An 18,243-nucleotide genomic window follows, 5' to 3' on the forward strand; every position below is an offset into this window, starting at 1 on the left:
ACGTGCTGTTTTTGGAAAACGAGGCGTAAAAAAAGGCCCGTCGGAACTGAACGCCGTATTTCCCATTGAAATCAATGGGCAGATGTTTGTAGGCGTTCTGCTTCCGTTTTTTGCAGGTGTTTTACAGAAATATACCTGGAAACACTCCGTGTGAACATACCCTCATTGTTCTTGGTAAAGTCTGACTGATCTGTCCATTTACTTTTAGATTTTCTCCACTTTGGTCATTTGCATTGTATGCTTTACCCAATGGTTTGACACTTGTAGTTATGTAATGCTATTAACCAGCTGAAATAAAAAAAAATCTGTGTCTTTTAACTTGGGTTGTCATGGTAACTAAACAGCTGCTATTTAAATCCTAAATTATATTATATTTTAATAAATCCATTCTAGGCCTATCTTTTATTATAGATTCAGGTTTTCACATTTCAGACGGGATTTTATAATTCAATTTATAGGTTTGGATTAGTGATCAGGATTGAGCCATATTATAGATTGTGCTTTCAAATATCACTGTTTAGATTGATCTCCTACTTCTGTTACCACCACTCAGGCCACATAAACCACATCACTAATTCTTTCTGGAGTAGCCCCTATCTGAACACAGTAAGGGTATGTTCACACGGCTTATTTTTGGACATTTTTCGGGCTGTAAACGGCCGAAAAATTGGAAGCAGATTGCCTACAAACATCTGCCCATTAATTTCAATGGGAAAAACGGCGTTCTGTTCCGTCGTGACCGTTTTTAAAAAATCGCCTGAGAAAAAGAAGTCAATGTCACTTCTTGAGCTGTGTTTGGAGCCATTTTTCATTGACTCTATAGGAATACAGCTCAAAAAAAGGCTGTAAAAACAGCTCCGTATTTTCAGACGTTTTTTTTTGCAAATCTCTTTTTATTGAGTACATTAACATCGTACAATGGAAAAGGATTTCACAGCGGCCTACAATTAAAAAGATGTTAGATAGTAAGCACGCAGGCTCAAACCTTAATTATCAAATAACAAGATGCCGTATTTCCATTGACATAACAAAAGAAGGACATATGGACAAAGCATATGTAAACTATTTACAATGTTCCCAGAGTGGACATAATCAAAACAAGCAATCAGAATATATTGTACTAAGATCAGATTAAGAAAGTACCGAGACAGACCTAACAGGAAGAGGAACCATGAGGTGGTGAGTTGTAGGGTTGCAACTTTTTATGTTTAAACCATCAGTCATTCAGTTGGAGGGGATCTTATTAGCCCTAAAAGTGAGCCATGGGCTCCATGTCTTTAAGAATCTCTCGTGATTCCTCATCTCCCAACTCAGTAGCTCTTCCATTCTGCAGATAGAATCCATGTGTGTTATCCAAGACTGAATAGAGGGGGATTCTTGTGATCTCCAATGTAGAGGGATCATAAATTTTGCCACAGTGATCATATGAGTGACCAAATCATGAGATTTAGGGCGGAAGTCACAAGATGGAACCCAAAGCATGATAAATGGGGCGGACAGGGTCAGTGGGGTGAGAGTGATTTTTTGTATCATTAGAGAGATACCATCCCAGAAAGGTCTGATTTTCGGGCAGTCCCACCAAAGGTGAGATAGGCTTCCCACTTGTGCAGAGCATCTCCAACATCTGTCCGTGTCTAACAAGTTAATCTTATACAAAAATTCGGGTGTCCTATACCATCTAGTGCATGTTTTGTAGGAGTTTTCTTGTATTTTTACACATTGAGAGAAACCATGAGAGTGTTTTAAAATAAAGGTAGTGTCTTCCTTATTAAATGTAGTGTTAAATTATTTTTCTCATGCAAGAAGATAGCTAGGTTTAGAAGGAGTATTAAAGGGAATGTGTCGCTAGAATTTATTTATTTTTAGTTAATAAATGATTAAACATTGTTCTAATTCTTTTAATTTTTTCACGAGTCAGAAAATATTATAAATTAGATTCTAATTTATAACATTTCCCAGTGCTGGTCATTAGATGGAGCAATTCCCAAAATTGCAGCATTGGCATGTGGTAAAGCAACCTTATTGCTTTATGCTGCAAAATTTGAGAATACACACTCGCTCTAGTGAGCTCTCAGAATCCCCCCCCTCCTTTTTCCTGGCTAGTGCCGGGAGAAACGAGGGGATTGAACGGTCAAACCTCCTACACCGTGTCGCCATTTTTTGAGCGAACACACAGTGTAGTAGGTTTACATACAGTAGTATTCACACACAGTAAAACACGTACATACACAGACCTAACTTACCTGCTCCTTCCGCCGCCGCTCCCTTCGGTCCGTCCGCTCCGTCTGCTCCAAGTGCACAAGTCCGGAAGCCACGACCGGAAGTAGTAATCTTACTGTCCGGTCGCGACTTCCGGTCCACAAGAAAATGGCGGCGGATGTCGATCGGCCGAAGACCTTCAATTTGGACTGTGTGGGAGCGGCGCATGCGCCGTTCCCACACAGACGGCGTACAGCATAGTGAATGGAACGGGTCCCGTTCGCATTCTCTATGGGGCTGTATGTGCCGTATTCCATGTCTGTATGTGTAGTTAATCGACACATACAGAGATGGAAAAAAAATGGCAGCCACCATAAACAAGAAAAAGTTCAAAAATAAAAAAAAGTAAAACACAAACACACAAATAAATAAAACATTTTTTAATAAAACACTAAAAGCAAATTGATATAAAAATTTTTTGTTTTTCGCGTCCCCTCCCGCTAAACTCTGCACGTATTTCTTGCTATTTACTTTTGCCAAAAGTTGCAATTTATAGTACAATTATGGACGTGCGCCATAATTCGCAACAAAAGTGGCATAAAGCCTTTGATAAATTCCGCCCACTGCAGTTCAGTCCAACTGACGGGGCTGACTCCACGTACAATAGATCAGCATGAATACAGGCAATGACCTCATATGGTAAATTCCTCTAGGCACTGCAACTTGCAGATTACCTGTTGAACAAGGGTTCCGTAGCTGGGAATAAAACCATGATATGAGGCTAATGTGTGACATCTCTTTCATCGCTGGGCGGCAACTTCTTATGCATTTTGGAACAAGTTTTTGCTTCTTCTCAACATTGTTCACCCACTACATTACCTTCTGTTTTATAGCCTCTTTGGGAATTATTGTGGTAAAGCAGCCATGTTTATGAGGGTCTTCATTTGGGAAGATTCTCTAGACATTGCCATATAATTAGCCTATGAGAATTCCAAAAATAAAAATAAAAAATTCAAATATAGCTCAAAATTAGGTAAAAAAAATCAGTCCATTAAAACCCTTACATGACGGTGAAAATACTATGCAGATCCATAGTTTATATATATATAAATATTATAGTATCATTCTAAAAAAAATACGCACTAACTATGCAATAATATATCCTATTAGCTAATCCGCTCATACCGGAAAGAAAAAAAATGATTATTATGATTTAATAGAACGCTTATACAGATGAATCCACGTTTGTATTGACTGTGATAATTTGCTGCAGCGTGATATCAAGCAACAAACGTCATTGGAGTCAAGTTAAAGTTTCCTGCCACGGAGTATTTAATGCGTTAAAAGTCAAGATAAAGATGGCTTCATCTGTACATATACATACATATATTTGTCTGGGTTCCTTAATAGATTTTGATGCTGGTCTTTGTTGACCAATCATTTTTAAAGAATCCCTTGAAGCGCAATAGGGAAATGGCATTGACTGGAACATTTGGTTCCGTATAGCATGGCATTGCCACACAGGAATAGATTATTGTCCCTTTTCTCCTTTAAGTGGTCAATATATACAATATTTATAATTTTTCATTAGCCACCCAATTTGGGTCTTCATTTTTGGTTCCTATACCTTGGCAGACGGTAGAATTTGATGTGTGTGGTGACAACACAGGCTCCTGTGACTTGCATTAACTCTTCATTGTCTGTTCAATGTCACTTCACCTAAACACAAGCACAACCTCTTTAGCAGCATACCCCCACAGTCTCCCATTATGTACACAGATTGTGATAGAGTCCAGCAGCCTCCTGAGAGGAGTATCCTTATATTCCCAGCGTCATATGAAGCAGTCATTTTCGGAGAGGGCAGTCTGTATATTGACTCAGTCTAATGTGGAGTGGTCTCTCTGTTTATAGGCAGTCTCTTTCTGTCACACATTTTGCATTAATATTCAGCTCCCATCACACACTCTCTGCAGTCATTCAAAATCTGTCAGGCAGCCGAGAGGGAGGGAGGTAAGAGTGAGGGGAAGAGAGAAGGGACAAATATTGTTTGAGAGGGAATAAAAATAATAATGAAAATAGTAGTTATATTTAGTAAACACTACGAAAGAAACAATGACATTAAAGGGAAATTTTAAAAAATGATGAAGAAAATAATAGAACATGGAAAGAAAAGACATAAGAACGGTACTGGAGGTTAGGAAGAGAACAGGTTGTGCAAAGCAGGGAACGAGGAAAAAAGTATGCAAGGGAAAGAAAAGAAAAAATACACAGAGTAAATGAGTACAGAGGAAAGAATGTGTCTAGTCAAGAGGAATTTGGGAACTATCTACATTGAGCATCAAAAATGAGAGATTAGGTAAGGAATAGAGGAGGAGGAAGAAGCTGTGAGAGGTTAATAGGGGGGGGGGGTAGAGAGAGGCCACAGAGATAAGACCAGTGATAGAAGATGAAGGGTTGCCTATTGATCAAGGTGAAGATTGGTGAGTGTGGGGTGGGGGTTAGCAGGTTGGGGAGAGAGAATCATGAATGGACAACCCCCCTTATCCTCCCTCTGTCCTCCCTCCTCACTCTCCCTCTCCTCTGCTGCTGACAGTTTAACTGAAACGGCAAAAGAACAGGGGGAGCTGCAGACAGCCGTGCTTTTCCTCAGCTTCTCCATCCAAGCCTTTGATGGCCCCTCCATTCCTTCATCTCCCTAGCTCCTTATGTTTATGTTCTTGTATTCCTGTCTTGCTTGTCTCCCTATATCTTTATTTATTCCCCATCCTTTCCTCATCATTGCTCCTCCTCTGCCCTTTCCGCTCTCCTTTGGATTGCTACTCCCCATCATTCTGACTCACTATATTCCTGAACAGCCCTTCGGCATCCCATTCTCACCCCTTTCTCAGTTTAATCTCACCTCCATCTTATCTTAATCAACAACCCCCTCCTTACCTTGTTTGCTTTCACTCTCAAAATGCCTATTTTATTTTGCTTTGAATTTGGTGGGCTGGGTGGAGGGGAGAGGTGATTTAAGGACAAGTAGAGAGCAAAGGAGCCCTCATTAAAGTGGGGGTAAAGGAGAGAAAGGCTTGGAAGGGGTTTTATGAACACGATGAAATTGGGGGAGTGTCTGTGGCCCAGTATGGTGGTCTGGGGGCCCACAACAAGTGTTGAGGGGTACCACTCACCCACAAAGTTAAGATGGCAGTGAAAGTTTGGAGAAGTTGTGAGCTACTGGCCACCCACATGGCACGCCCACATCTACTCAGCACCATCACCTATGTGTTTGTTTACAGCCCCGGGCCCCTGGATACGAGGAGCACCGGCCCTCGGGGGCCCAAAAGAAAACTGTACAGCGCGGTTCCTGGAAGAACATTCATAGCAGTGAAGTCGTACGAACCGCAAGGACCTGGAGAAATCCAACTCAACAGAGGGGAGAGAGTGAAGGGTGAGTGTAAGACTCCAACATTTCATAGTTAAGGGAGCCCATGAAATATAGTAACCTTGCAGACAGATAAGTGTTTGCCTTGTGTGATACATAAAAGAGCACTGCACTAATCTCAACCAGTGAAGTCTGCCATTGTGACACACAACTATATGATCCAGTTATGGGATGAAGTTCACACTTAATGCATGAAAATCCTACTGTAAATCATGTACTCACACTTATTGACAAGAGAATCACAAGCACCCGAGAGATAAGTGCCAGGGTTCCTGGATGGACTGCATTACTTCCATTATATGTTACAGAGAGTCCAGTGTGTGTTACAGAAGCCCCTCTCCTTTGAGGTATGTGTGTCACAGGAGCCCCTTGCTGCTGAGGTGGGTGTATCACAAGAGCGCCCCACCTGTGAGGTGTATGTATTACAGAAGTCTCACCCCTGCCATCTCTGATGTGTGTATGATGAAAGCTTGACCACGTGTCAGTCTTTGAGGTGTGTGTTTCATTGCATCTGGCCTTCTCTAAGATGCGTTCACTACAAGCCAGTGTATAGAAAAGTTTGCATTTATATTTGGTTCCCAATTTCTGATCTGCTGTTGAATAGTGTGTAAAGGCATATGCATGTCTGTATAGGTCTAAGTGATCTTTATGTAGCATAGATACTATTCCCAAGATCAAAACTCTGCAGCATTTCAAACACAGACTTCTTTTTTTTTTTTTTTACAGTTAGAGCACTACATTTGTTCTTAATTTCACTATTGTTTGTCTAAATCTAAAATACGCTTCAAGAGAATGTCCACCCTCCAATACCATTTTGTTTATTTTTATTTTAAATATGCTTGACATTTATTTTTGAATATATGTTTATAGCGGTAGGAGCTGTTTGTGTCATACAGAGATGGAAATCCCCTGCATAAACATTGATTTAGAAGCCACCACTAGAGGGAGCTTTGTAGCTCACTGCATACATTTAAGCAGGCAGTAACCTCTTTATCTCCCTCTAGTGGCAGTTTATGTCTATGCAGGGGACTCAGAACTTTGTATCAGAAAAATATATATTAAGAAATTAATCATCAATTTGTCATTTTGGACATATAAACTACATGATAATAAAAGGTGGAGATTCACTTGAAAGTATTTGTCAAGTCTTTATGTACATAAAGCTCAATCACTGTACATTGAATAGTTTTGCAACTTTCTAATATACTTCATTTGAATATGTCACCATTTTTTAAAATCTCTGACTGCTGTCAGCAAATGGAAATACTCATGTTTGCAATCGGAGGTTGAAAACCCCTACAAACAGTAGTGGATTTGCAAAAATGCATTCAGTCTATGCAATTACCTGTGAGCAAAACATCTTGAATTCTTACTTAGGGTCTATTCACATTGCAATTGTGGTATATGTTCTGCGCACACGTTTGAATTGTGCTGCTGAACATATGCACTACATGTAGGCAACTGTATGGCAATACTATTGCCTATGTTTGCTTTTGACTCTCATTGTTAAAAAAAAGTATACAGTGCAGTATATAAATTTCTTATTTTGCAGGATAATGATGTACATGTCGGCATAAACATCAGAAGAATTTTCCAACATATATGGTAAACTTAACAGCCCAACCGCAGTGTGAACAGAACAAGAGAAGGATATGTGCTGCCACTCTTTTTCACTCAGTGTGGATTGCCTGGACTGGACACATTGTGACAAACCCTAAACTATATCTTTAAAATAGTGAAGGATCAAAACACAAAATGCCTTAAAGGGGTTGCTCAGGATTAGAAGAACATGGTTGCTTTCTTCCAGAAATAGCGCCACACCTGTCCACAGGTTGTTTTTGGTATTGTAGCTCAGTTCCATTGAAGTGAATGGGGATGAGTTGCAATACCACACACAAACTGTTGGACAGGTGTGGTGCTGTTTATGGAAGAAAGCAGCCATGTTTTTCTACTCACGGACAATCCTTTTAAGTATAAACTTTCTAACAAAAGAAGGCCTGGCTCTCTCTCCAGATAACAGCTTATCAGCCTTTTACTACTGGGGCCATACCAGCCAGAACTTGATGATTGCTTTGCCTCATAATTAGTAGAGGTCCATACCAAAATTAAAAATGTATCTCTAATTTGTCTCCTGAACCCAGTATAACCTTAAAATAAGCATAAACATAGTCTATTATGTTGCTAGTCCAGAGATTGGTGCAGCCAGAGAGACAAAGGCCCTATTCACACGACAGGTTTTCCCGGCTGCGCGACGGCCATTTAAAAGACGGCCGTCACACGGCCGCAGTAGGAACAATAGAATCCAAATGGGGCTATTCACACGACCGTCAAAAAATGCGACATGCCTTATTTGCGGCCGTTCTCCCGGCCGCCCGGCTCCCATAGAAGTCTATGGGGCCGGGTAATACACGGCCATCACTTGAATGTGTTCCGAGTGACGCCCGTGACTTCCGTCACTCGCTCTCTCCTCTTCCTGGACAGTGAAGTCAGGGACTTCTCCTGGAACGGTGGAGCTATCTACAGAAAGGTAGGGGGGGTGCCATCCATGGGGGGTGCTATGTAAAAGGGTCCTGTGTAGATCTCCCTACAGGGGGCTGTGTGGCATTACCTACGGACGGCTGTGTGGCATTACCTACAGGGGGCTATGTGGCATTACCTACAGTGGGCTGTGTGGCACTACCTAGAGGGGGCTGTGTGGCATTGCCTACAGGGGGCTTTGTGGCATTGCCTACAGGGGGCTTTGTGGCATTGCCTACAGGGGGCTTTGTGGCATTACCTACAGGGGGCTGTGTGGCATTACCTACAGGGGGCTGTGTGGCATTACCTACAGGGGGGCTGTGTGGCATTACCTACAGGGGGGCTGTGTGGCACTACCTAGAGGGGGCTGTGTGGCACTACCTAGAGGGGGCTGTGTGGCATTACCTATAGGGGGCTGTGTGGCCTTACCTACAGGGGGCTGTGTGGCATTACCTACAGGGGGCTGTGTGGCATTACCTATATGTGGGCTGTGTGGCCCTACCTACAGGGGGCTGTGTGGCATTACCCTACTGGGGGCTGTGTAGCATTACCTACAGGGGGCTGTGTGGCATTACCTACGGGGGACTGTGTGGAACTACCTAGAGGGGGCTGTGTGGCATTACCTACAGGGGGCTGTGTGGCATTACCTACAGGGGACTGTGTGGCATTACCTACAGGGGGCTGTGTGGCATTACCTACAGGGGGCTGTGTGGCATTACCTACAGGGGCTTTGTGGGATTACCTACAGGGGGCTGTGTGGCACTGCCTACAGGGGGCTGTGTGGCACTACCTATAGGGGGCTATGTGGCATTACCTACAGAGGGCTGTGTGGCCTTACCTACAGGGGGCTGTGTGGCATTACCTACAGGGGGCTGTGTGGCATTACCTACAGGGGGGCTGTGTGGCACTACCTACAGGGGGCTGTGTGGCATTACCCTACGGGGGGCTGTGTAGCATTACCTACAGGGGTCTGTGTGGCATTACATACAGGGGGCTGTGTGGCACTACCTACAAGGGGGGCTGTGTGGCACTACCCACAGGGAGGCTGTGGCAGTATCTACAGAGGGCAGTGTGTGGCACAAAATTGACAAATTAAATTCATCCGTTTTTAAAACAGACAGGGAAAAAAAACGGATGCAAAACGAGTCAAAATCGGGCGTTAAAAACGGAAACACGGAACGGAAACGGAACAGATGCAATGCAGCCGAGAAAAACGGCCGTTTTTATCAGCCGACACTCAGATACTGTCGTGTGAATAGAATATATAACCTCTTGTGTAATACTTAAGATCCCCTACAGTGAAATTGAGGACTCACCAGACACATTTGCAACCAATTTTTATTGCTCGAATGCATCTAAAATAAAAATGAAGTAACCTTGTAAATAGCAAATAGTCTTCATTAAAAAATATGCTACCATTTTGCGTATTTTGCTCCTATGCAGACCTACACTGTTCAGTTTAAAAAAAAAATTCAGTTACTCCAATAATTGTCACATTTTAAATCCCTCTGCCGCTCCAATTCTCCAGTGGTCCCCATCGGTTCTGCAGCGATGATGTCACATACCGTACATCATTCACTTGACTCCTCAGCTGTGATGCCTGCTTGTACAGCACGTGACCATTGATACCCGTGATTGGCTGCAGAGGTCAAGTGAAGGATGTACGTGACATCATCACTGCAGGACCAGCGGGGACCAGATCATGAGCGCTGGAGCGGCAGGGTGATTTAAGCTGAGTAACCTTTCTGGTCTAGTCTAATAAACCTTTCTTTTTTTATTTTATAACATTCACTGCAGTTGCTGAAATTTTAAAAACTATCGGACATCTGCTTTAAAACCAGTGACAGGTTAAGCGAATAACATTGATTATCATGTGACAATGCTACCTGACAAGAGGTGGGATATATTAGGCAGCAAGTGAACAGTCAGGTATCAAAGTTCATGTGTTGAAATCAGGAAAAATAGACATACCTAAGAGTATGTTCACACAGGGCAGATACGCTGTGTAAGGCTGGGTTCACACGAGCATGTTACGACGCTAGGAGTCCCTGCCAACTGTCCCGTACTATAATCATGTTTTCAGTACAGGACAGTAGTTCCACGGAGAGGCAGGGACTCTTAGCGTCGTACATAACTATGATGCTAGGAGCCCGGCTCCCTGCAGTGTGTTCGGTCCGGGACTTGCGGCCGAAATACGTTCCGTCCTTTACGGACGTAACGTGCTCGTGTGAATCCAGCCTAAAAGTACACAGCGTATTTGCCCTAGACCCCACAGGGAGTTCAGGCTGAAAAACTGCACCAAATTGTGGTGAAGTTTTTCGGGTGGAATGTCCGCTGTGGAAAACAGCATTTAAAAAAAAAAGCTTCTACTTACCCTGAGTCATGGTGACGTGTCCCTCTGATATCCTGCAGCCCGGCCTCCTGTGACTGCTGCACATGGGATGAAACGTCATCCAAGGAGGCCGGCCTGGAGCAAGAAGCATAGAGATCTGGGTAACTATAACCTTTTTTTTTTTTCCTGAGCTGCGACTTTTACGGCGGAATTGCAGCTTTTCCGCTGCAAAAATCTCTTCACCTCAACTTATGAGTGGTTTTTCAGTGTATGTTTTTACATATAATGTGGATGGGATTTGTTCAAATCTCATCCACTCTGCTGCTACTGTATTATGCTTCAGATTTTCCGCAATGGCATCTATTGTGAAAATCCGCAGTGTTTATGCTACGTGTGGACATAGCCTAAGGATCTAAATGATTTTGACAAGGGCCAAAATGTGATGGCTAGACGGCTGGGTCAGAGCATCTCCAAAATGACAGATTTTGTGGGGTGATCCCTGTCCATCGCCGAAAGTACCTACAATGGGCATATTGTCATTAGAACTGGACCGTGAAGCAATGGAGTAAGGTGGCCTAGTCTGATGAATCACATTTTTTTTTACATCACATGGTCGGCCGGGAGCATGTGCGTTGATGCGTACCTGCGAAGAGATGGCACCAGAATGGACTATGGCAAGAAGGCAAGCCAGCGGAGGCATTGTGATGTTCTGGGCGACGTTCTGTTGGAAAACCTTGGGTCCTGGCATTTATGTGGATGTTACTTTAACATGTACCACCTACCTAAACGTTGTTGCAGACCAAGTACACCCCTTCATGGCAACGATATTCTCTAATGGCAGTGGCCTCTTTCAGCAGGATAATCCTCCCTACCACATTGCAAATATTGTTCAGGAATGGTTTGAGGAACATTACAAAGATTTCAAGGTGTTGATTTGGCGTCGAAATTCCCCGTCCAATCTCAGTCTAAATCCAATCGCGCATTTGAGGGCTGTGCTGGAAAAACAAGTCCGATCCATGAAGGTCCCACCTCGCAATTTACAGAACTTGAAGGATCTGCTGCTAACGTCTTAGTGCCAGTACACCTTCAGAGGTCTTGTGGAGTCCATGTCTCGATGGGCAGAGGCTCTTTGGCAACATGATGGGGACCTTCACAATATTAGACAGGTGGTTTTATTGTTATAGCTGATTGTTGTATGTGTCTCTACTATAACAGACTACAAACAAAGCCTGTGTATTCTATAATCTGTAGTCCTGTAAAACCTTCAGGCCCCATGCACACGAACGTGTTTTTGCGGCCGCAATTCCCCCGAAAATCCATGGGAGAATTGCGGCCCCATTCTTTTCTATGGGGCCATGCACACGACCGTAGTTTTTATGGTCCGTGCATGGCCCGGGAACCCGCACCGCAGAAAGAAAGGGCATGTCCTATTACGGACATCTTCTGCGGTCCGGGCTCATTGAAAACAATGACGGCGGACATGTGCATGTCCCGCGATTTGCGGGCGGCCCGCGGCTGACAGTCCGCAGCCGACCGACCCGAAAATCACGGCCGTGCACACGGCTACGGTCGTGTGCATGAGGCCTTAATCTGTAATAAAAATAAATCATTCTGAGGGCCTGTTCACATCACCGTTTGCTTTCCGTTTCAGGGTTCTGTCGGAGGTTTCCGTCGGGTGAACCCCGCAACGGAAAGTGAAACCACAGCTTCCGTTTTAGGCACCATTGATATCAATGGTGACGGAAACATCGCTAATGGTTTCCGTTCATCACCATTCTGGCAGATTTCCGTTTTTCTGACGGAATCAATAGCGCAGTCAACTCCGCTATTGATTCCGTCGTTAAAACGGAAACCTGCCGGAATGGTAACGAAAAGAAACCATTAGCAATGTTTCCATCACCATTGATATCAATGGTGACGGTGATGGAAGCTGTGGTTTCAGTTTGACTTTCCGTTGCGGGGTTCACCTGACGGAAACCTCCGACGGAACAACGGAACGGAAAGCCAACGCTGATGTGAACAGGCCCTGAATTATGTTTACAGCTCCTATGCAGGTACTATGCAGCTGTCACCATGGTCTACTCCCTCTGACGTTTTGCTTCCTGCTATCCCACAGACAGTAGGAAAGGGGGTGGGGGGTGGATGTAACAGGGAGCTAGGACAGACTATAGAAAGGCTTTTTTTTGTAGTCTGTGACCATAGAGACTCATATGTCTGCATAGGAGCTGGAAACACCAAACAATAGGATTTTTTATTAATCAAGTCTAGTATCAAGATTTGCAATGTTTCTCCATTTTTTATATATTTTTTTAACAATAAAATGGTTGCAAAAGAGTACATATCCATTAATTCATTATTATTTTTTTATGTACGACCAGATAACACCTTTAAGAGACACTTGTGTGGCATCAAATAACCATCAATGTTATTGTGTTTTATGTAGGCTTTCTGAAAGCCTCCTCTGAGAGTTGCATATAGTACATACATATCGCTGTCTTCACGCCTCTAGCTCTGAGCTTTTTGTGCTTTGTAGTACAAGTTAAGTACAAGTACACTGCTCTATCCAAGAGGTTTCATAGATTTTGTGTATATAAGAGGTTGCTGTATTTGTGGGGATACACTTTTAAGTTTATATTATAGAACAAAATCATCCGAATTTAGTGTATAGACTCTGTGTTTGTATCTTTTTTTTTGTTGTAATATTTTATATTTGTGTCAATTTTAAGCCTACTTTGTTTTCCACTGTATATTGGTATTTTATACTTGTTTTATTATTATGTAATCCTTGTGTGGCTTGACAACTCTTTGAATGACTGTTGTACTGTGAGAGTGTTGGATGCTCTTGTCTCTTCATCTCATGCTTTGTCTCACTAGCTGTTTTATTCTCCATGCTCCATTGCAGAAGCTCTCGTTCATAACGTAGGTAACTATCACACTCTTTCACAAGTGGACAGTGCCCTTCACCCTGTGTAATTGTTTATTGCCCTTATACCCTTTCCTTACCCCTGCTTTGTCTTGAAACACCCTTTTAAAGAAACATTAGTAGTGAACTTTGGCCGTGAAGATGTATTTGACTTAGTGACAAGTATATTAAGACTAGACTTATAGGGTAGACCTACAATGCAACAGAGGTTTAGCTTATGTGATGGTCAAAGTATGCATTTTGTTGTGTGGTAGGGCAAACAAGCTTCTTTATATGAGTGTATTTGGTCCGTTGCAACACAGAACAGAAGAACATGGCAGAACGTTAGCAGTGTTGACTTGTAATAAGTTTAGCTTTTGGAATATTATAATTTGCCATGTTACTTTGTGCAAACAATAATGAAATATCTGTCCAGGAATAGCAAACCTGCCCAGCTCTTGTATAGTCTGTGAGGAGTATTAGGTCTGTATGGGTTTTCAGCCTCTATATGTAAACATGGATACTGTTGTTTTAGGGCTAGTTTTCCCCTTTTATGTCTTTTTTATATTTTCTAAACCAAAAAGGATGATCTGTTGATGGAACCCATTGTTTTAGTGGATGACAAACTGCCTTTTCAACAACTGCAATGTCTTTTTCATATTTTTTTTTAATTTTTATGTTGTTTAATTTAAAGAGGATCTGTCACCAGTTTATAACTGCCATATCTTCTACCTAATCTAATAGGCGCTTTAATGTTGATAAGTAATGTGTTGTTTTTTTTTGTTTAAAAACTTTTATTTTTGACAAAGTTATGAGCATTTTAAGTGTTATGCAAATTTGTTCTTAAGGCCCAAGTGGGCGTTTTTTTACTCTTGACCAAGTGGGCGAGATCACGCTGTGCTGTGGATTAAGCTGGACATGAATGAAGAGCAGTGTATGACACCGATTGGTCAGCGTCATACACTTCTCATTACTACACCCACATGGTCAAGAGTAAAAAAACACCCACTTGGGCATTAAGAACAAATTTGCATAACACTTAAAATGCTCATAACTTTAAGAATTTAAAAAACAAACAAAAACAACACATTACGTATCTACATTAAAGCGCCTATTAGATTAGGTACAAGATAGGGCAGTTATAAACTGGTGACAGAGCCTCTTTAAGAATAGTATGACTTTTGTTTGGTCACACTAAAATCAATGCATTGATAGAATAGGATTAATAAATTATAGGAATTCATATTTTTTTCCAGTAATAGCGACAATCTTGTCAGGACTTTGTCTGGTATTGCAGCACAGTCTCTTTCAAGCGCATGGGGCTGAGCTATAATACCAGATACGAGCCTATAGACAAGAGTGGTGCTGTTTTTGAAGTATTTGTATGTTTTTGATATTTTATTAGGCAGTCAGTTGCTAGTCATTAAGAGAGGAAAATGACCACAAAGCTTGAACCGTTGACACATACATTTGTTATTCTGAAGAATAGATATGGTGCACTCGGTGGCCACTTTAGGTACATCTTTGTAGTAATAGGTGGTCCTCGATTTACCCTCAGAATAGCCTGAATTTTTCATGCCATATATTCAACAAGGTAAAGGAAACATTCATTCGATATTCTGCTCCATGTTGACATGATCGTATTAGGCTTCGTTCACATCTGCGTCAGGGCTCAGTTTTGGCGTTCCGTTGGAGCTTTCCATCAGAACAGAACTCTGAGTGATACAAACGGAAACCATATGTTTTTTTCGTTTGCATAACCATTGTTTTCAATGGTGACGGATCCGGTGCGGTATTGATTCCGCCAAATAGATGGAACCCTTGCACAACTGAGACAAATGGAAACGATTTGCACCGGATCTATCACCATTGAAATCAATGGTGATGCAAACAGAAACCTATCGTTTCCGTTTGTTTCAGGCAGGGTTCTGTTCTAACGGGAAGCTCCAACGGAACGCCAGAATGGAGCCCTGACGCAGATCTTTAACAGTTGCTGAAGATTAGTTAGGGATGCAAATGGGTAGCAATGATACTCGGGTAGGATGTTTTATTTAGATGATTCTTAATCGGTATTCATGAGTCTAATGGCTGTCAAGAAGACAGTCCCCATAACATTACACCACAACTCCCAGTGTGAACTGTTGACACATGAGTCCATGGATTCACGTGGTTAACCTTACCACCCTTTGAAGGGATCAAGATTCATCCGACCGGAACATGTAGTTCCAGGTTTGCAGTCCTCCACTTTTGGGTAGACTATTCCATTTATCCATGGTTTCCTGCTCTTAGCTGACATGAATGAAGCCCTATCCGATCTTCTGCTGCTGTAGCCCTTCCACTTCTGAATTTAATGTACTGTGTATTCAGAGGTGCCACTATTGTAACTCATGGTTGTTTGAGTTACTGTTTGAGCCATCAGGCCATTCTTTTCCGCTTATTAACAAGTTATTTTCACCCACAGAACTAGTAAACACTGATTTTATTTTTTGTGCAACATTCTGTGTAAACTCTAGAGACTGATGTGCATGAAAACCCCAGGAGATCAACAATTTCTAAGACCGAGGTGAGCTCCTGGGCCGTTATGCATAAACTATATCTGGGCCCTTCACATATGATTTCACGTGGTATCATATATGAGGACATCACAATGTAGGATGTATACACATCATACAAATAGAATATTCATTAGTGAGATAGCTCCAACTTGTGTAGTCCTGCCATTGTTCAAGTAGTATGGAATGTCATAGCACCCCTACACTGCCAACTTATGTATGTATATGTATAGGGGACAGATGAAAGTACACCTTATGCAAAACCATTGTCCTGAGATACTCAAACTGCCTGGGCTAGAACCAATAATCGTTCCACTACAGAAAATCTGTAGTGTATCCTGTGTGTGGGAACATACCCTAAGGCCGGGTTCCCACGTAGCGTAAACACTGCGGAATTTCTGCAACGGAACTCTGTGCGAAAATTCTGAAGCATTTGCCGTAGCAGCAAAGTGGATGAGATTTAGAAAATCTCATGCCCATGCTGCGGGAAAAAAAAAGCAGCGTAAACGTTAGTAAATTGACCTGTGGTGCGGAATTTAAATCAAAGTCATGTCAATTTATGCTGCGTTTTCGTTGCTTTTCTGTTGCGGGTATTCCCCATTAAATTCAATTGGGATGTAAAACCTGCAGCAGAAAGCCAAGTGTTTAGACATTTGCAGGGGAATCGCAGCGATTTCCGCCACAAAAATCACAGCTCAGAAAAAAAATAATAATCATACTTACCCAGAACTCCCTGCTTCTTCAGTCTGGCCTCCTGGGATGACGTTTCATCCCATGTGACCGCTGCAGCCAATCACAGGCTGCAGCAGTCACATGGCCTGCAATGTCTTCTTAGGAGGCTGGACTACACACAAAAGAGAGGGAGGGGGTAAGTATAAACGTTTTACTTTCAGCACTGCTTTCCGCAATGGAAATTCGGCCCGAAAAACTGCACCAATGTGATGCGGTTTTACGTATGGAATGTGCTGCGCGTTCGAGGTCGGATACGCTGCGTGTTTTTTACGCAGCGTAACCGACCCGTGGAAACCCGGCCTAAGGGTATGTCCACAGGTAGTGTAAACTGCAGATTTTCCGCAACGAAAAATCTGATGCGTAATACAGTAGCAGCAGAGTGGATGAGTGGACAAATCTCATCCACATGCTGTGTGAAAAAAATATGCTGCAAAAAAAGTTCATAAATCGACCTGCGGTGTGGTTTGTTTAATCCACAGCATGTCAATTTATGCTTCGGATTTGCTTCTTTTCTGTCGCGGGTTTTCCCCATTGAATCCGATGGGAAAGTAAAACCCGCAAAAATAGCAGATGTTGCGATTCCGCTACAAAATTCGCAACTAAAAAAAAGAGATTATACTTACCCACTTATACTTACTCTGCTTCTGCATCCAGCCCGGCCTCCAGGGATGATGCTTTATCCCTTATGAGTGCTGCAGCCAATCACAGGCTGCAGCGGTCACATGGGATGAAATGTCATCCCAGAAGGCGGAGCTGCAAGATGTCAGAGGGACATGACGACGGGTTAGTATAGGCTTCTTAATTTCACTGCTGTTTTCTGCTGCAGACCGATAAACTGCACCACAATTTGGTGTTTTTGCTTTTTTTGGACAGAATTTCCTGCGGGTTCCAGGGCAAATACGCTGTGTGCTTTTACGCAGCATATCAGCCCTGTGTGAACATAGCCTAAGGATATGTTTACACGCGGCATATTTTTTGCAGAAATTCTGTGCCTGAAAATCCATTCAATACATCTGAATGGGGTTGTTTCTGCAGCATGTTCATGGATTATCACAAACCTTCAGATATATAAAACAGTCGCAGAAATTTCTGCCACATGTGAGAATACCGTAAAAAGTTCTCTGCGTACTGAAAAGCTGCATTAAAGTTCAGTACAATGCAAGAGAATGGAGTTTTACAAACCTCATTCATATCCAGCATGTAAAATCTGTAGGGGATTGCAAACAGGCTGAAGATTTTCAAACCTGCTGCAGAATTTTTTACTGCAAATGATGAAATCTGGTCTCAAATCACCATCAAAATCCAAAGCATGCAGATTTTGTTATAGCTTTTTAGGCTACTTCCGCAGTAGATTTGTTTATTGCTCTGCGTAAACTCAGCCAAAATTGGCCTCTAATTGTACTTTTCTTTACTACTGTTCACATGGTGGGGGTAAAGTCATACTTATTAGGAGACCAGGGTATGCTGTGTAGACATGAATGACTTTTGAAGTGCAGAGGATTTTTCATGGCATTAGATAGCAAAGGGCGTCTTACTTTTCCTGGGCTGAGAAATCCACTAATTTAATATAAATATGACCTCCAAA

General features: G+C 42.4%; 1 protein-coding gene across 5 annotated transcripts in view; it reads left to right on the plus strand.

Annotated features, from left to right (window-relative positions):
- The window catches only part of SHANK3 (SH3 and multiple ankyrin repeat domains 3), a 424,536-nt gene that overhangs the window by 292,437 nt on the left and 113,856 nt on the right, over positions 1 to 18,243 (plus strand). For all 5 annotated transcript variants that reach the window (XM_075857615.1, XM_075857612.1, XM_075857614.1 and 2 more), the window contains one exon: positions 5,478 to 5,629. In XM_075857615.1, the coding sequence (XP_075713730.1) occupies positions 5,478 to 5,629 (152 nt within the window). The remainder of the gene's footprint in view (positions 1 to 5,477; positions 5,630 to 18,243) is intronic.

This window comes from Rhinoderma darwinii, chromosome 3 (assembly GCF_050947455.1).
Source record: "Rhinoderma darwinii isolate aRhiDar2 chromosome 3, aRhiDar2.hap1, whole genome shotgun sequence".
Taxonomy (NCBI): Eukaryota; Metazoa; Chordata; class Amphibia; order Anura; family Rhinodermatidae; genus Rhinoderma; species Rhinoderma darwinii.